This window comes from Camelina sativa, chromosome 4 (assembly GCF_030686135.1).
Source record: "Camelina sativa cultivar CO46 ecotype springtype chromosome 4, ASM3068613v1".
NCBI classification, from domain to species: Eukaryota; Viridiplantae; Streptophyta; class Magnoliopsida; order Brassicales; family Brassicaceae; genus Camelina; species Camelina sativa.
This window is the reverse complement of record NC_141883.1, coordinates 9,245,663-9,265,195: the sequence shown is the minus strand read 5'-3', so window position 1 is coordinate 9,265,195 and position 19,533 is coordinate 9,245,663. Positions and strand designations below refer to the sequence as shown.

The window sequence follows — 19,533 nt, the reverse complement described above, 5'->3', positions numbered from 1 at the left end:
TTCTTATACTTGTCCTCTTGATCAGTTGAGGAGCTCCTTATGGTCCTATCATAGTCCTCATTATAACTGCCATCAGATTGAGCAAGATTCTCAACCAATTCCCATCCTTCTTCCACATTCTTGTTGAGGAAGTTGCCATTAGAGGCTGTGTCAAGAAGCATTCTTATCTTGGGAAGCACTCCTCTATACAAGGTGCTTAGAAGTGACTCATTGCTGAAGCCATGGTGAGGACACTGAGTTTGGAATCCTTTATACCTCTCCCAAGCTTCACAAAAGCTCTCATTATTCCTTTGAGCAAACCCAGAAATCTCATTCCTCAGCCTAGCAGTCCTTGCATTGGAGAAGAACTTGGCCAGAAAAGCTTTCTTGCATGCATCCCATGTAGTGATAGCTCCAGTAGGTAGAGTCTTCTCCCAAAGGTGAGCTTTGTCTCCAAGAGAAAATGGGAAGAGCCTTAATTTGAATCCATCTTCACTCACTCCATTGATCTTAGTGAGTCCACATATTCTGTCAAACTCATCAAGGTGATCTAGTGGATCCTCCATTGGCAACCCATGAAACTTGTTTGCTTGTATCATTGAGAACAATCCACTCTTGATCTCAAAGTTATTGTTTGCTACTGAAGGTGGCACAATTCCAGCCCTTTGGTTGTGGGTATTGGGTGCATCTCCTGCACCAATGTGCCTTGGTCTTTGCTCATGGATAGCTTGTTGCTCCATGATGTCTTGACCTTGTTGTTGTTGAACTACTCTTCCTTGCTTATGTCTCAAACCCTTCTGTAGCCTGTGGATGTTGTCAATAGGCTGCTGAAGACTATCTCTGCCTTTTGACCTTGTGTGCATCAACAAACTCTACTACGGACTCGAACAGGTACACGGTCGAGCGCAGGCTCGAGTGGGTGGTCGAGTCGACTTGGAAGTAATGGCTAATTTGATCCGGCTTCTGGCTCGACCAAGTGCTCGATCACAGCTCGGTCGAGTGGTGGTCGAGTAGGTGGTCGAGTGGGTACCTGAAACACAAAACAGCCAAGCAAAGGAAGATTCCAGTTCAGTAACTTCACAAGTGTTTAAAACGAACTTAATCTTAGACTAATAATGATCCTAAATGTCACAAAACACACTCAAATGGGCAACGACGCCAAATTGAAACTGACTTTCTTTGTGGTGTATGAATTAATGATGTATGGAATGATGATGTATGGAATGAATAGAAGTCAGGGTGTTTCAATTCCCCTTATGCAGTTGCAGTATAAGAGGTGTCAATCCTATCTGAGTGATTGTGAACAATTAAGATGTGCATATGAGTCTAAGTCAAGCCAATTGTAAAGATTGTTTGTCATTAACAATCCTAAAATGAGATATGAAATGCAGAAAGTAAAAACAACTAGAATAGGATACTAAATGCAAACAGAACAAACAAATTAAAGCTATAATGAAACTAGAACAAAGATAGAAACTATGCTAATGAACTAATGCAAGACAAGTAATGAACAGGAAACTACGTGAATGCAATGGAAATGAAACAGGAATGAAACAAGACAATCACAAATCAAAAACACAAGTTCTGGGGATGAACTCGAGCAGCACTCGACCGAGTGTAGGTCGAGTACGTGGTCGAGCTAGACTTAAACGTGAAAACAGAGCAACACAAGAAAAACAGAGCAATGCTAAAACTAATCAAACAACAAGCAAGCAATGATATTTAGACTAGGATTTCAATAAACAAGGAAGGCCTTGAGGAGGGATTCATGGGCTGAGCTAATCATTGTGGTTATCTAACTTGGTCAACAAATCTCAAGCAAACATTGAGCTGAACTCTAGACATACTATTCTAATACATGTTTAATCCACTCTCATGGCAAGAAACAATCAAACCTATGCAATTCTAGACTTGTTCTCACAAAGAAAAGAATCTACACAAGCAGGCATTAAGCAATACATCTCAAACCAAACAAGACTTCTAATCTCTTAGCAAGCCTAATGGTAAGCTCTAGATCTAGCCTTATCTATGCTCCTTAGACATTGGTGTGATGCTAAGATGCTTGAAATCAAACCCTACCCTCTCAGATATAGGATCAGCATTAAGATCATCTAGCCTAGAAGAGATCTACAACAATCAAGCTTGACCAAATCAAACAAACCACAAGATCAACCCAGCCTAACCCATCCACAAGGTCCTAAACAAACTACTCACAAGAACACATGGTGAAATATGTCAAAAACCCAGAAAATAATGAAACTTGCATCATTAGAAAGATGAAACAGAGATCTACAATATTGATGAAGGAATAAAACTCGAAATCTTAATATTTTGAAAGTTATGAAACAAACAAAATATAAGAATCTAGTCTTTCTCTCTCAAACAAGTACAAAATCTAAAATAAAAGAAAAGTGCAAAAGGAATAATATCTAAAAAAGGTAAAAACTAGGTTTTAGACTATCTAAAAAGCTGGACTCTTTGGTGGCTGCAGGTACAAGGGCTTTATATAGTGGTGAGGTGGAAGCCCTAAAAATACAAAAGTCAAAGTAGTCAACGGCTCGGTCAACTCGACCAGTGCTCGGTCGAGTGGCTGGTCGAGCTGGCTTCTCTCGTGCGTTCTCCACTCGGTCGAGTCTTCCTCAGCACATGGTCGAGTGGTGGTCGAGTGGTGCGGTCGAGTTGGACTCCGGACCTTGATTCTACAGCCTTAACTCTCTTGTTTTCTCCTCAGGATTGCTTCACTTCTCCTCAGCATTGCTTTCATGCTCCTTAAGCTCCAAAATCACCTGTTTATGCATGAAAAGATGCAAATGCAATGCAACTACACTCTAATGCAGGATTAGTCCTAAAGCTACACAATAATGGCCTAAATGGATAGCAAAAGATGAAAAAGTTGTGAATAAACTAAGGGAAAACAAGGTAAAATATATGAACATCAAGAAGACGTCACAAAACGATATCTGCACTACGTATTAGCTGGACATGTTGTACGGTTGTGCCCAACCTGTTGACACTGAGAACAAGCATGCTGTTTAGGGGGCCGTTTCGTCTCCAACGCAACCTCGATAAAAGACTTCATCATGGACATCTTTGCCCTTCCTGGAGGATTCCTAACGAAAGGCGGTTTACATCTGGATGATGTAACATCCGTAGGAACGATGCAGGATGTATCTATCGGCATTTTCGAGTCCGTATAACCACTGTAGAGGCTGTCTGTGCGGAAGTATGGATGAAACTGGATTATAACTGATTAGTTAGCCGTATATGCGGCTGCGATAGCATGTACGCATGACATCCTCTCCAGATCAAAACGCCTACATGAACACCTCTTATACCTCAGATTGACAACATGCTTAGAGGTACCACTACTTACTTGAAATTGATGAACATCAATTTCTTGAAAATTTAGACGCCGTGCATGTTCAATACGTGCTTGTAAGTAAATGAAATCATAAGTGTTCATATAACCAAAAGAATTCAACATTTTCACTTCCAGTTTATCAACTCCTATAGTTAACATATTTCTCGATGGATATGTTAATGAATGTCATACCTGTAACAGGTTCTCCACTCCTTTCGTGAGTAAAGTTATCATTGCGGCAGCTTGTTTTCTACTTGTAGCAAACCAACGTGTCAACATATTACAAACCGCTTCTAATAACTCTACAATGGGATACGCTCTCGCAGGATTAAGTACTTTGTGTAGCGATTCTGCAATGTTGCTCGTTGTGAAGTTGTACCTATCACTAGGAAAGTGCGCCCTGCTCCACTTGGATACATCTGCATGCTGCAAGTAAGCGTGCAGTTGCGGATTCGCTTCTTGAATTTGCTGGAAGATTTCTTCGAAATCAACTACACGGTACGCTGCAGCTGATTTTTTAACGAGCCGGAATGTTTCAGTCCCACTAAATCTCTGAATAATATTCTTGTGAAGATGATAAGTGCAGATTCCACGGCTTGCCAGGGGGTATATTTTACCGATAGTTTAGCAGTAGATTTATGCCGGTCAGGTATCAGTGCAAGTTCTTCATCATCAGGAATTACACAGCTTAATTGCGTAAAAAACCATTCCCACGACGCGTCGTTCTCTATATCAACAACCGAATAGGCCAAAGGAAATATATTGAAATTCCCATCTTGTGTTGTCGCTATCAGAAGAGTCCCTTTGAATTCACCCTTCAAAAAGGTTCCATCTACAACTACAACTTTCCGCATATACCTGAAACCCTTAATGCATCCAGCAATCGCAATGAAAACATACTTGAATCTGTCATCGGCATCAACGACCAGTCTAGTAAGGGTCCCAGGTTTAGAGCACCTCAGCCTGAATAAATATGAAGATAATTCAGTGTATCCACTTTCAGGTGTACCCCTAACATATTCCCGCGCCTTTATAAGTGTACGATGTGCCTTCCAGTAGCCAAACTATTATATGAAAATGGACACATCAGCATTGAACAACATCCAGAGGATAAAATTTTATATATGTGTAGTGCATCTCAAAAAAACATCTACTTTTCTCACAAAAAAAAACCTAAAGCTACAATTTGTCTCTTCTTATTTACACTACGTCTTCACGTAGAGAAAGCCCCCTAGTAACCAAAGGAAAGATTACATGTACACTCTATAGACAATGATATCTACACCGCTCATTATATTACAATTTGTTATTATATGTACCCCAATGAAGACAACCCCTACACCTATTATAACTAATTCATCCTAACCTATACAAATCATGGCATTATTTTGTACCCCCCATACACATTAAAACTACAGAAATTTTTAGTATTATTGTCTCCCACCTATACACCATATCGTAGGTTGAGCCATTCCCCAACAAGATTTGGCACAACATAACCTCCTACACCTCCAACATAATCATTGTATAAATGACCTAGGATTGGTGGCGTAGCATTACGGCTATGGCCATATCGTTCCGTAACAGAGCATGTATGTTCACGAAAATATTTGCGAATATGCATCGCCGACGAATCCCCAATTGTTGAAGCCCGTATTCTCCATTTACAACCTTTTACCCAACACTCTACGATTAGCAAACTGGGAGTTGATGCACGAACATTGTAATCATATTTATCTAATACACTCAGAACCTTCAATCTTGCCACCAACGTAGCTTTGCTATCAAACTTATCCCCTACACCTATATCACCACCTCCGTTTTCTATATTTTGAACCTCCTTCTCAATTGCATCATTTGCGGAGTTAGTGTTGCGGGTACGGAGAATTGATTCTTTGTTACAAACCTTTTCCTCTCTACAACACCCACAACCAAATCCCTCATCTATCGATTCCTCTCCTCCATCTGGGGCGAAGTTGGATGACAGCATATAGTCTTCATCCCTTGAAATTGCACCATCACTGTCTTCACAGTAATCAAACCTACTGATAGTAAGATTTTACTACTCTACTGAAGTTCAATTCCCTAAGCACTTAAATTGCCATTGTAGTACAAAGGGTGTCAAACCAAATGGGTGAGCTATTAACCACAAAAGATGCAATCAAATCTAGCTAAGTCAAGCGAACCTTAGTTTTGATTTTCTAACAACCTAAGTGAGCAAGCAACAAAAGAAAAGCAGAACTAATAGCAAAGCTAAGCAGTGACTAACAAAGCTAAGCAGTGACTAACAAAAGTAAGCAGTGACTAACAAAGCTAAGCAGTGACTAACAAAAGTAAGCCAAGCTAAGCGAAACAAGCAAAACGTAAACTGATGCAAACAGATGATAAAAGAGAGCTCGTGAGGCTGGGTATCAATGATCCATGAAGTAACTTAGTCTTAATACAAAGATTCGATAAAACTTTAAACAAAGCTTTCCCTAGACAAAAGATTCAACAACAGGTCAATCCACTCTCGTGACAGAGACCCTCAAGCCAAGTTACCTCCAGACCTAAATCTCTTTAGCGAAGCATAACAAGGCAGGCATTAACAACCAATCAATCAATGTCAATAAACACCCTAGACAACTAATCTCTTAGGTTAGGCACGTAAATCTCCGGTATTAGCTAGATCAGACATTTCACCAAGCCCTCTCGGGTGGAAATGCCTCGGGTCAAGCTTCAGATGATCAGAAAGAAGCTAGCATGAAGAACACTAATCCAGAAGGGATCTAAAAGATTTAAACATCAAAACCCTAGAAAAGACTAAGAAAACCTCATGGATCTCACCCAACCTCAAGACCTCTAAGAACACTACTCAGAAATCATGAAGCTCAAGAACCCAAACCCAGAAAATTCAATAAGCAACATTATGAAAAGAGATTAAAGAGAGATTAACAAGATTATATAAACTAAAGCATAAAAGAGAGATGTAAAACTATAAAAACTTGAAAGATTAAAAGAGAATTCGAATTACAAAGCCTTAAACACGTTTTGTTTCTTGAGAGAAGTCCTAGAAAATACTAAAAAAAGAGGTTCTCCTTAAGTCTAAACAAATGAGACATATTTATACTAAACTTGTGAAAACCCTAGTCAAAGTCAACAATTTTTAAGTCGGTTGATGCTTAGCACGATCTCGCTCTGCTCTGCTTCCAACAGCTCGATCGAGCTATGCTTTCTCCTCTTGTCCAGCTTTGGTTTCGCGTTCCACTTCAGCTCGATCGAGCTCTTCTTTGTCTCAGACAGCTCGACCGTCTTTTCTTTCAATCAGCTCGATCGAGCTCTGCCTCTTGTGTTAGTCGCTCCACCTTGTCTTCTGCTCTGCATGCGTTAGGCTAGATTCCGCTTCAGTTGGTCATTCTGCCTTGGTTCGACTTCCTCTTCTTCACTTCGTCTTCCCAGATCGATCGAGCTCTCTTTCGCCTTGCACTCTGCTCAGCTTCGTGTTCCCAAAAGCTCTCCAAAACCGGATAACAACTCCATATGCAACAATGTATGCAGTGCTAATGGAAAACTACTAAGTGAGTGAATTTATGCAAGAATGAGACGCAAATGCTACAAACACAGGATGAAATGATGCTAAAGTGAATGCAAATGAGGATCTAAAACAAGTAAAATGCAGATACATCAACTCCCTCAAACTTATTTCTTGCTTGCCCTCAAGCAAATAATCAAGATTAAGCTTGAAGAAGAGGTTTGAAAGTGGGGGCTCAAAACCAAAACATGCTGATAAAATAGGTAAAATCAATGTCCAAGTTAGTAATTGTAAAACGCAAAGAGAGAGAGAGTCCTACTTAAAAACTTTAGCCATGCTCTTCCTTACACGCCTTAGCCTCTGTTTCAACTTTGACATGCATTCAAATCAACCTATCCCTTTAACATTCATTGAATTGGAACCGTGAATCAAGCTTAAAGACTGCCTATGAACTCATTTGGTTTGGTAAGAAAAGGATGGAGATAAAGGTGATCTCCTTTAGAGTAGGTTCATCGTTTTTGATCAGGGTTCTCTCGAGAAAATGGATTGAGCGTTTGGGAGAAGGCTAAAGGTAAGGACCAACAAATGCATACATGAACAAAACCTTGTCTACCCGAGAGTACCCAAGCGTTTGACTCCTAATTCTCTAAACCCAGATTGTCCTAACTCTACCCTTCAGCTTTTAGCTCTTTTGATCATACCCATTCACCCTTTTGTACCAAGTCTCAGGAGAGGTTTCTTTTTGATTTTGCCTAGCGGATTTGGGGTTTCTTTTCTAAAACACTATGGTCCTCTTTTCCTTCTTATTTCTTAAGACTTCAAAAGCTTTTGCTATACATTCTTTGACAACTTTCTTTTCTTTTCTTAGAACTATCTTTCTTTTTTTTCTATACTTTGCATTCCCCAAATCCTTTACTAGACTTTCATATTTAGAGACAGATTACCCCTCCTAGAGACTTTATCCTTTCTTTTCATTCTTTTCTTTTCCTTTCTGCACACATTGAATCCCAAACCCCTGTAACAAGTTCCCACCTAGTCCTATCTAGTCCGGATAACGCGAACTAGAACTACACAAGGTTCCATTCCTGGCGGCTCAGACCTAACACTTTCTACCAAGCTCAATCCAAAAAATAAGGCCTCACACACAGAGATAATTTTGGCTTGAAAGAAGGGTAGGCTAATGGTGGGGGAAACTGTTCCAATAATGGGTATTAGCTACTTGGATTAGCCAAGAGTGGTATAAGGGTGAAAGAAAACCCAAGTATGTATATTGGTATCCATGAGTTTAGATTCAGTGCTTAAAACATGATAATTATGAGTCAAGATTAAGTTCAAGTAAATAGGGAAGGCATCAGATCGCAACATGTTTCCATCTAGACAAGAATGCAGAGTTGTGAATTCTAAACATGGTGTGGTTTTACTTCAGGTTCGCTAGATCATGCGTTAGACAACTAATAACTTGGGCATTGAATTTATCTAGTAAATCAGCATGTCTACGAGGCAAACTCATCACAGACCCCTAACACATATGCACAAACTACTGCATATGTACAAACTACTAAAAAGAAAGCAAGACTTAATCTAAAATGCAACTACAACTATATGAACACTCTTTTTTTTTTAGAAAATTTAAAAAAATTTCAAATTTTTTTGGGTTTTCTATGCCTTATATGTATGCAGACTCAATGATGCAAAATTTGAAAATAAGAGACAAAGAAAACAAGTTATATACATCTCAAACCCTCCCCCAAACTTAAATTACACAGTCCCTTGTGTAACAAAAAGTTGAAGGAGAGTTCAAAAGACAAAGAAAACAAACTAAATGAAATGCAATGGTATAAACAGATGAGTGAGGAGTGTTACTTGGTCGTTTAGGAGAATTGGGAGTCAAGGTAGGCCTCCATGCTCTCCAGGGTGTAACCAGCGGTGGGAGGGTAGGATGATGGATCATGTTGGATCGAGCTGGCGTGTTCATCTTCGAGATCCAGTGGAACAGGGAAGCCTCTCTTCGAGCTTGATGGTGGTTTAGCTGCTCTGCGCTTTCTCTGGTTTTGCTCAAAGAAACTGGTTCTGGCAGGTTCGAAGGAACTAGCTCGAGCAGGTTCAAAGGAACTAGCTCTGGCTGGCTCAAAAGAACTAGCTCTAGCGGGTTCAGCTGGGTTGGAGCCTCTCCTGAGTAGGCTTTCAGAGTTGCTTCTCGAGAGCACATTGCTCGATGAGGGTGGAGGTGGAGGAGTTCTTCCCTCTTTAAGTTTAGTGACCCGAAGCGTCAATCCTTTCACAGAATTTGTTAACTCCTTCACCGTTCCTCGCAGAGCTTTGTAAGATTTATCCTGAAGTTTGTTCCATCGCTGTAGAAGGCTGATATTCCTGTTGGTGCCTTTCATGTGCCTGCTCTGCTTAGGAGAAGGAGGCTGTGTGAACCAGAACTGCTGAGGTGACTCTTCTTCAGATATGTCCATAGGTTGCGGGTCAGGCGAGTTAACAGCTTCTACCGTGTCAGGTTGAGTGCCTTCAGGGTAGTGGAGATCCGCAGGGTTTGGGAGGAACCAGATGTTGTGAATGTCCTCCAGCGTAGTGAGAGTTGGGTTAGGAAGTAAAACCCTAGCATCACCAATGCGTGGGTGATGGAAACGAAACATAAGCTTGTCTTCATGCACTCTATGGTCAAGAAACAGTGCTTTCTTCAGATACCCCATATCCAACGAGCGAGGTTCATGAAGATCTGAGCGCAAGGGGACACCACGATTGGATAGGATAGGAGTGATTATCCCGCCAACAGTCAACGTGTTATTCTTCTTCCCACGGTTTTTGACTACCCAATCGCGGTAGGCTAGGAACTGCCTTAACAAATATACGGAAAGAGGTGTGTCTGACCCGTCTCCCCGAAGCACAGTGCCATCTGTTGTGGTTGGGAGGAGGATCTAAAGAGCGAGATCAATCATCTGAAGCTCACTCTCGTTGACTGTCCCGGTATCTTGGCGCGCAAAGAAAGTGCTTGCAACACATTTGTGAAAGTATCTGATGGTCGGACTCCTAATTTCGTTGCTCTTGCTTCTCGAGGATGTGTAACCACCATTGCTGATAGTTTTCCAAAGTGCCTTCAACTCTTTGTCGTCAAAGTCGGGGCAGGTTTCCGTCCCGCTAGGGAAACCAAACAACTTCTCTAAGTTGGTGATGCTGCAAGAGTAGCGCTTTCCGTGGATCGTGAATGTAAAATAGCCTAGCCCAGACTTGTCTTCATCGCTTTCTTCATAGTAGTACACGTTGAGAGAAGTGAGGAACTGGCAGGTTTCATCTTTGTATGCTTCACGGTTACACCTCATAAAATTTCTAAGACCACAGTTTTTGAATAGGAGCTCGACGTCCTCTTTAATTCCAAGCTTGCGCATGGTAGAGCGATGCGGGTATCTTGTTGCAGCGAAATCGCATTCCATGAAGAGGTTATAGTAGTCTTGTGGAGTGAGCTGCTCCCCTGACGGTGTGGCTGGCGGTGTGTATTCCTCTGAATCTGTTAAATCCTCCTGAATCTGCCTTACTCGCCCCACTGGTCTTTTTCCTTGAGCTATTTCAGCTCTCCTACGTGACGACTCCCCAGAGCTAACAACTCGATCCTGAGTTTATGGGTTTCTATCGTGAGACAGTGACCGCCGTGGATGGATTGTTCGTCGAGCTGTTGTATCCAGTGATCTCCTAGAAGGTTGCACTGGCTCCACGTTTTGTACGTCGTCTACATGAGGTTCGGCTGAAGCGAGTGACTCTCTAGCTTTGGCAAGCCTTATTACTTTGGCTGCAGCTTCCTTTCGTGTCAGACGCGAACCCTCTGCTTCTTCTTCTGCCTCAACCACTGGTGGTTCCTCCTCTTCTTCCTCTTCTGCCTCAATGTATCTCCGCCTCTTGTCAGTGATGCTTCTAGCTAGCTCAGCATCAAGTGGCTTGGTACTGCAATGCAAAGAATAGGAATGAAAAAGTGTTAGAGCTGTTAAGGTGGAGCTCTATCGAGCTCCTCTATGCGAAAACCAAAACCGCTTCTTCTATCAACCTAGCGGCGATTCTCAAGCTTTCTCTTCTAAATGCTATTTCAACCGAGCTTGTAGACACTAATTGCAACAAAACAGAGCTCAAGCTTAAGAAACAGAGAAACATGGCACGACGAAAATAATACAGCTCGACCGAAACGCGAACCCAAAAAGATGAGCTCGATCGAGCTCTAAAAAAAACCGCGAATCATGGTTTCTTTCATCCCTAGTAATTCATCTCAAGCTTTTTCTCTCTAAGTGTGAAGTTAAAACAAACTTAGAAGGGATTTAACAAGAACTTGAGCTTGACCGAAAATAAGAACAGAGAAACGCGTAACCAGAAATAACGAGCTCGATCGAGCTCTTAATTTCCGCCAATGAAGCGAAATCATCTCGCAAGGAAAGTACCTCGGTTTCCATCTAAGCTTGTTAAACATGGTAAGAAACAGAGATGAAGCTTAGAGAACTTGAGAGAGAGCAAGAATCGCAAAAGCTAAGGTTGATGAAATGTATGGCTAAACTTAAACGATTTAGAGAGAGAGACGAGATATGCAAAGTTGAGTGAAGAAGAGTGTGACTTAGTCTTTTGTTTATAGTGGAGAGATGATAGAACTCGACTTGATGGGTGAGAGGAGACAACTTTGTGTTGTCTTGTGGGAGACATGGTGGAGTTGGAGGAGACATGTGGTGGGACCGAGCTTGAGTTTGGTGGACAAGATTTAAAACGTGTTTTACCCACTTTTAGGAGCTGTGCGAAAATGGGAAGGAATCCAATGCTGCTCTGCTGACTTGTGTTGACTCCGTCTCCAGCTCGATCACCACGCTGCGTTGGGCCAAGCTACATAGTGTACGAACTTGATTTTTTTCTTTTAAAAACCTGAGAAAAAATCATAAAACTAACAAAAACAACCTAAATAGCAATAAAAAGAAATATATACAGGGATAAACATGGGACTTCCTCCCAAGTGAGCTTGTTTTATGTCTCTAAGCTTGACTTCCTGTTTCTTTTAGGCTTTTGGAGGATCACAGAGAGGCACAGAGGACCCCTCCGGAATCTTTTGATCTGCAAGGTACTTCTTGACCCTTTGTCCATTTACTGTGAATTCACTACCATCCTTGTTCAGCAGAGTTACTGATCCGTATGGCAAAACCTCTTTAATCTCAAATGGTCCAGATCATCTTGACTTGAGCTTGCTAGGAAACAACTTAAGTCTGGTGTTGAAAAGCAAGACTTGATCTCCAGACTTTAGTTCCTTCACAACAATCTTCTTGTCATGAAAAGCCTTGGTTCTCTCCTTATAGATTTTGGAGCTTTCATAAGCATCAAGTCTGATTTCCTCAAGCTCATGTAGATCAACAACTCTCTTGGCTTGTGCTTTGTCAATGTTCAGATTTAACATCTTAATAGCCCAAAGCGCCTTGTATTCAACCTCCACAGGAAGGTGAAATGCTTTACCATACACCAACTGAAACGGTGTTCTTCCAATTGGTGTCTTGTAAGCTGTTCTGTAAGCCCAGAGAGTCTCATCCAGCTTCATAGACCAATCCTTCCTAGACAACCCAACAGTTCTTGAAAGGATCCCCTTAATCTGCTTGTTGGAGACTTCTACTTGCCCACTGGTTTGGGGGTGATAAGCAGTCGCTACTTTGTGTTTCACCCCATACTTCTTCAGCATACCATCAAAGACCTTGTTGACAAAGTGACTTCCTCCATCACTGATTACAGCTCTTGGTACTCCATACCTTGGGAAGATGATGCTTTTGAACAGCTTCAAGACAACCTTATGATCGTTGGTGGGACTTGCAATAGCTTCAACCCACTTAGAAACATAGTCAACTGCCACTAAGATGTATTCGTTGCCATTTGATTTAGGGTTGAAGGGACCCATGAAGGCAATCCCCCAGACATCAAATATTTCCACTTCCAAGATTGGGTTCTGAGGCATCTCATTCCTTCTTGTGATATTACCCATCTTTTGGCAAGCATCACACTTGGTGATGAATGTGTGAGCATCCTTGAATAGAGTAGGCCACCAGAGACCTGCTTGTAAAACTTTCTGGGCCGTCTTGAATGCAGCAAAGTGTCCTCCATACGTTGACCCATGACAGTGCTCAAGCACACCCTGTACTTCCTCTTCTGCTATACACCTTCTTAACAGACCATCAGACCCTCTCTTGAACAAGTAAGGCTCATCCCATAAGTAGTGGTTGACATCTCTGAAGAACTTCTTCCTGTTGTAGCTGTCCAAACTCTTGGGAACCTCTCCACAGATCAAGTAGTTGACAAGGTCTGCATACCATGGAAACTTGTCTTCCTTCAGTGACAGTGCTTCAACCATCTCCAACTCTAACCCGGCGTATGTACTCTTATTCAGAGTCTCAAACACCATTAGTTGCTCTTCAGGCATTGAGTCATTAATGGGGACCATGTCTTCAATCCGCATTCTTGAGAGGGGATCAGCGACTCCATTCTCAATCCCCTTTTTATCGAGGATCTCCATATCAAACTCTTGCAAAAGAAGTATCCATCTCAGAAGTCTAGGCTTGGTGTCCTTCTTTGCGTAGATGTACCTCAGTGCAGCATGGTCCGTGTAGACAATCACTTTTCAACCAACCAAGTAGCTCCTGAACTTCTCAAATGCAAACACTACTACCAGCAACTCCTTCTCAGTGGTGGCGTATCTTCCTTGTGCGTCGTCAAGAGTCCTGCTTGCATAGTAGATGACATGCAACTTCTTATCAATTCGCTGTCCCAGAACAGCTCCAACTGCGTAATCAGAAGCATCGCACATGATCTCGAAAGGATAGTCCCAGTTAGGTGCTTGGACTATTGGAGCAGATATCAGAGCTTCCTTGATAAGCTTGAAGGCTTCCAAACATTCATCATCAAAGATGAACTCTGTGTCCTTGCAGAGCAACCTGGTAAGAGGTCTGGCTATCTTGGAGAAATCCTTGATAAACCTTCTATAAAACCTTGCATGCCCAAGGAAACTTCTGATATCTTTCACATTGGTTGGGGGTTGCCACTTCATCATAACCTCAACTTTGGCCTTATCAACCTCTATCCCTTTCTCGGAAATCTTGTGCCCAAGGACTATTCCTTCTCTGACCATGAAGTGGCATTTCTCCCAGTTCAGCACCAAGTTTGTTTCCTCGCACCTGGTAAGTACCCTGCACAGATTCAACAAACAGGAGGAGAAGGAGGAGCCATACACAGAAAAGTCATCCATGAACACCTCCACCATCTCCTCTATCAAATCCAAGAAAATAGAGGTCATGCACCTCTGAAAAGTAGCAGGTGCATTACAAAGACCAAAAGGCATTCTCCTGTAGGCGAATGTGCCATAAGGACAAGTAAAAGTGGTCTTTTCCTGATCATTTGGATGTATAGGGATTTGAAAGAATCCACTATACCCATCAAGGAAACAGTAGTAAGGATGATTAGCCAATCTTTCTACCATTTGATCAATGAAAGGCAATGGGAAGTGATCTTTCCTAGATGCAGCATTCAACTTCCTATAGTCTATGCACATTCTATGCCCTGTAATGGTCCTAGTGGGGATGAACTCATCTTTTTCTTTTTTCACTACAGTTATCCCACCCTTCTTAGGAACACAATGTACAGGTGAAACCCATGTACTGTCAGAGATAGGATAGATAATACCAGCATCTAGCAACTTAAGGATTTCTTTCTTGACTACCTCCTTCAGGTTTGGGTTTAATCTACGCTGGGGTTCTATACTAGAGTATGCTTCATTTTCAAGATGAATCCTATGTGTGCATAGACTAGGAGAAATCCCTTTGATATCATCTAGTGAATACCCTATTGCCCTTCTAAACCTTTTCAGTTCAGTTAACAACATTTCCAATTCATCATGGTTAAGCTCAGCATTTACTATGATAGGGTAAGTAGATTTAGGGCCTAAGAAAGCGTACCTTAGCCCTTTTGGTAGAGGTTTGAGTTCTACCTTTGGTGCTTTGAGTTCAGTCCAATCATCAGGCGCAGGACTGCTTGTAGAGCTTTGCAGGTCGAGTGAAAGCATCAATCCTTGATTTTCTGCTTGGTCTGCACACTTGACATTCACTGCTTGTAGAGCTTTCAAGTCCTCAAAGACTGCAGATCCTTCTTCCTCTTTGTGAGAGTCCAAAATCTTCTGATAAGCTTCAGTTTCCAAGTGTAGGTACCCATCTTCACCATTCTTTGTCAAAGCACTCTGAAGATGATCCTGTTCATTGAGCTCTTCAAGTAGCTCATCTGCCAACTGATCCATCCATTCTATGTAGAACAGTTGCCCTTCTATGGTAGGCTTCTTCCTGACATCTTTAATGTCAAAGTTCATCTTGAAGTCCTTACCGAGGTTCAGCTCTATCAGACCTTTCTTGCAATCAATGATTGCTCCAGCTGTTGCCAAGAATAGCCTTCCCAAAAGCAGAGGATCCTTTGGTCCTTCATCCATCTCCAATACTACGAAGTCAGTAGGAATCTCCACATAGAACTCTGACAGGTAAATCCTCTAAGATACCATTAGCATACCTCACAGACCTGTCAGCCAAAATCATAGCGATATTGCATTGTTCAAATTTCATGAATCCTAATCTTTTAGCCAAGGAGAGTGCCATCAAGCTGATAGATGCTCCAAGATCGCATAGACAATTATTGAAAGCGAATGGACCAAGGGAGCATGGCAGAGTGAAGATCACCGAGCTTTTCCATGACAGCCTTCCTTTGTATGAGAGCACTGCACTCATGAGTTAGTACCACCATCCCCTGAGTCTCCTTGATTCTTTCATTTACCAGATCTTCCAAAAACTTGTGGGACTGAGGTATGAGAGCAATAGCATCGAGTAAAGGCATTTTCACTTCGATCTCCTTCATTTGTTTATCAAAAAGCGCTTTGTACTTCGCCACCAACTCTTTCTTGAACATTCCTGGGAATGGAAGTTTAGGCTTGTAAGGAGGTGGGATGAACACTGGCTTCTTTGCTTCAGGAACTGTTGCTTTTTCAGTCGAGGGTTTAGCTTGTAACTCTGGTTGAACTTGGATCTTGTCTTCCTCTACCTTCTGCTCAGCTTGAATCTCTGGTTCACAGAAGTCCTCCCCATCTTGTTCATCACTGTCCACAGTGATTGCAGTAGGTCCTGTTTGAGATGGGACTTTTCTGCCACTGCGAAGGGTAATACTTTGAGCTTGGTGGTACTCTTTCGGGTTTTGGGTAGCTTTTCCTGGAAGTTGGCCTTGAGGCTTTGCAGAGGAAGTTGTAGCGTGGTTGCTCTCTAGGTACTTCACTTTAGAGTTCAGTGCCTCAACTTTGGTGTTCAAATCGTGAAAATTATGTTGCACTTCAGAGAACTTCTTGGCAACATCCTGAGCACCAGCTGCTTGTCCTTGAAGAAGTTGCTGAAGCATAGTTGTCATATCGGGAGGTGGTGCCTGAGGTGGAAAACCTGGAGGTGCACTCATGTTGCCCTGCTGCTGTGGTTGAAAGTACTGCTGCTTCGGAGCAAAATTCTGATTCTGGTTGTAAGGAACGAAGGGCTTGTGTGGCTGTTGCGCCTGTTGTTGTTGAGGTTGTTGTTGCTGAGGGTAGACCTGATCCTGTGGATTAGCAACGTTTGTGCTTCTGTAGGAGAGATTCGGGTTAGCTCTGTAGTTGTTGAAACCTCTATTGTAGCCACTTTGGTTCTGCATGTAGCATAACTCCTCAGTTGGATCAACCCCCCCATCTGGGACCTGTATCTGCTCAGCTTCACAGACAGAAATAACCTGCTTCTGTTGACCCAACAAAATCCTGTCAAATTTCTCATGAAGAGCCTTGATTTCCTTCCTGGTGTTGTCATCAGTATCGTTGTTGCTCCTGACAGTCCTATCATAATCCTCATTGTAGTTCCCGTCAGATTGAGCTAAGTTCTCAACAAGCTCCCAACCATCTTCAACATCCTTGTTCAGGAAGTTGCCATTGCTTGTAGTGTCAAGCATCATCCTGAACTTAGGCAGAATGCCCCGGTAGAGAGTACTAAGGAGGGATTCCTGACTGAAACCATGGTGAGGACATTTAGTAGTGGAGCTCTTGAATCTTTCCCAAGCTTCACAGAAGGTTTTACCATTTTTCTGAGCAAAGCTGGAGATTGCATTGCGGAGCTTAGCAGTCCGCGAGTTAGAGAAGAACTTCGCAAGAAAAGCCTTCTTACAATCATCCCAAGAGGTGATGGATCCCTGAGGTAAAGCTTTTTCCCACTGATGTGCTCTGTCACCAAGAGAGAATGGGAACAAGCGCAGCTTGAATGCATCTTCGCTGACACCAATGATCTTTGTGAGGCTGCAGAGCCTGTCAAACTCGTCCAGGTGATCAAGAGGGTCTTCCATCGGCAAGCCATGAAATTTTTTGCCTTGAATCATAGAGATGAGACTACTCTTGATTTCAAAATTATTGTTTGGGATGGAAGGAGGCACAATTCCCTGACGCTGCGTGTGGGTGTTAGGAGCATCACCAGCGCCAATGTGTCGTGGTTGGCGTGGCAGATTGTTTTGTGCACCAGTTGCATGAGGGTCGTGCTGTTGGTTATCCATACCAATGTGATCTTGTTGATCTAATCCGACTTGATTCCTTTGTTGTCTCAACGCGCGGGGTAAACGATCAATGTCGTCACAGAAAAGGAGATTAGGACTGCCGTGGGAGCGTGTTTGCATGCAAGAGAGAACTCAACAACACTGCTCGAGCTGTGTGTCGAAGGAGTGTTCCTGAAGCAAACAGATAGACAGCCAACAAGTCAGTAAACGAAAAGAAAAGAAAAACATCTTGATCTTAAGAGATCTGAAATCTTAAATGTAACAGACAAACACCCAATTGGCAACGGCGCCAAATTGATAGTCAGATTTTACTACTCTACTGAAGTTCAATTCCCTAAGCACTTAAATTGTCATTGTAGTACAAAGGGTGTCAAACCAAATGGGTGAGCTAGTAACCACAAAAGATGCAATCAAATCTAGCTAAGTCAAGCGAACCTTAGTTTTGATTTTCTAACAACCTAAGTGAGCAAGCAACAAAAGAAAAGGAGAACTAATAGCAAAGCTAAGCAGTGACTAACAAAGCTAAGCAGTGACTAACAAAAGTAAGCAGTGACTAACAAAGCTAAGCAGTGACTAACAAAAGTAAGCAGTGACTAACAAAGCTAAGCAGTGACTAACAAAAGTAAGCCAAGCTAAGCGAAACAAGCAAAACGTACACTGCTGCAAACAGATGATAAAAGAGAGCTCGTGAGGCTGGGTATCAATGATCCATGAAGTAACTTAGTCTTAATACAAAGATTCGATAAAACTTTAAACAAAGCTATCCCTAGACGAAAGATTCAACAACAGGTCAATCCACTCTCGTGACAGAGACCCTCAAGCCAAGTTACCTCCAGACCTAAATCTCTTTAGCGAAGCATAACAATGCAGACATTAACAACCAATCAATCAATGTCAATAAACACCCTAGACAACTAATCTCTTAGGCTAGGCACGTAAATCTCCGGTATTAGCTAGATCAGACATTTCACCAAGCCCTCTCGGGTGGAAATGCCTCGGGTCAAGCTTCAGATGATCAGAAAGAAGCTAGCATGAAGAACACTAATCCAGAAGGGATCTAAAAGATTTAAACATCAAAACCCTAGAAAAGACTAAGAAAACCTCATGGATCTCACCCAACCTCAAGACCTCTAAGAACACTACTCAGAAATCATGAAGCTCAAGAACCCAAACCCAGAAAATTCAATAAGCAACATTATGAAAAGAGATTAAAGAGAGATTAACAAGATTATATAAACTAAAGCATAAAAGAGAGATGTAAAACTATAAAAACTTGAAAGATTAAAAGAGAATTTGAATTACAAAGCCTTAAACACGTTTTGTTTCTTGAGAGAAGTCCTAGAAAATACTAAAAAAAGAGGTTCTCCTTAAGTCTAAACAAATGAGACATATTTATACTAAACTTGTGAAAACCCTAGTCAAAGTCAACAATTTTTAAGTCGGTTGATGCTTAGCACGATCTCGCTCTCCTCTGCTTCCAACAGCTCGATCGAGCTATGCTTTCTCCTCTTGTCCAGCTTTGGTTTCGCGTTCCACTTCAGCTCGATCGAGCTCTTCTTTGTCTCAGACAGCTCGACCGTCTTTTCTTTCAATCAGCTCGATCGAGCTCTGCCTCTTGTGTCAGTCGCTCCGCCTTGTCTTCTGCTCTGCATGCGTTAGGCTAGATTCCGCTTCAGTTGGTCATTCTGCCTTGGTTCGACTTCCTCTGCTTCACTTTATCTTCCCAGATCGATCGAGCTCTCTTTCGCCTTGCACTCTGCTCAGCTTCGTGTTCCCAAAAGCTCTCCAAAACCTGATAACAACTCCATATGCAACAATGTATGCAGTGCTAATGGAAAACTACTAAGTGAGTGAATTTATGCAAGAATGAGACGCAAATGCTACAAACACAGGATGAAATGATGCTAAAGTGAATGCAAATGAGGATCTAAAACAAGTAAAATGCAGATACATCACCTACTGGTCTCCTCGTCATCAAAGTCTTCGTCATCTACCTCCTTCCCTACATTATCTTCACCGTCTCCCTTCCGACTCTCGTACTCTTCATCTTTCTTTCCCATTTCCTCTGCCTCTTCTACGAAATCATCTACAACGA

At 42.1% G+C, this 19,533-nt stretch overlaps 1 protein-coding gene and 2 non-coding genes across 3 annotated transcripts; 2 read left to right on the top strand and 1 right to left on the bottom strand.

Annotated features, from left to right (window-relative positions):
- The first annotated feature begins 216 nt into the window (after positions 1-216).
- On the top strand, positions 217-323 carry LOC147945648 (small nucleolar RNA R71). Its single transcript, XR_015597807.1, has one exon. It is a non-coding gene; the product is annotated as a small nucleolar RNA R71 (small nucleolar RNA).
- A 2,621-nt stretch (positions 324-2,944) lies between these two features.
- Positions 2,945-5,330, bottom strand: LOC147945647 (uncharacterized). Its single transcript, XM_087509321.1, has 6 exons — positions 4,791-5,330; positions 3,958-4,404; positions 3,677-3,892; positions 3,533-3,590; positions 3,315-3,486; positions 2,945-3,188 (listed from the first exon to the last, which is right to left on the bottom strand). The coding sequence occupies exons 1-6, from the start codon at positions 5,328-5,330 to the stop codon at positions 2,945-2,947; spliced, it is 1,677 nt and encodes a 558-aa protein (XP_087365447.1).
- An 11,575-nt stretch (positions 5,331-16,905) lies between these two features.
- On the top strand, positions 16,906-17,012 carry LOC147945646 (small nucleolar RNA R71). The gene has a single exon (XR_015597814.1). It is a non-coding gene; the product is annotated as a small nucleolar RNA R71 (small nucleolar RNA).
- The last annotated feature ends 2,521 nt before the right edge of the window (positions 17,013-19,533 follow it).

Bases quoted from the DNA above. Each gene is read 5' to 3' on its own strand.
- LOC147945647 (XM_087509321.1), bottom strand. From the start codon at position 5,330: ATGCTGTCATCCAACTTCGCCCCAGATGGAGGAGAGGAATCGATAGAT. The intron at 3,591-3,676 runs GTACTTAATCCT...TGCTACAAGTAG, and splicing joins TTGCAGAATCGCTACACAAA to AAAACAAGCTGCCGCAATGA. The intron at 3,189-3,314 runs GTATAAGAGGTG...CCGCACAGACAG, and splicing joins AAGCATGTTGTCAATCTGAG to CCTCTACAGTGGTTATACGG.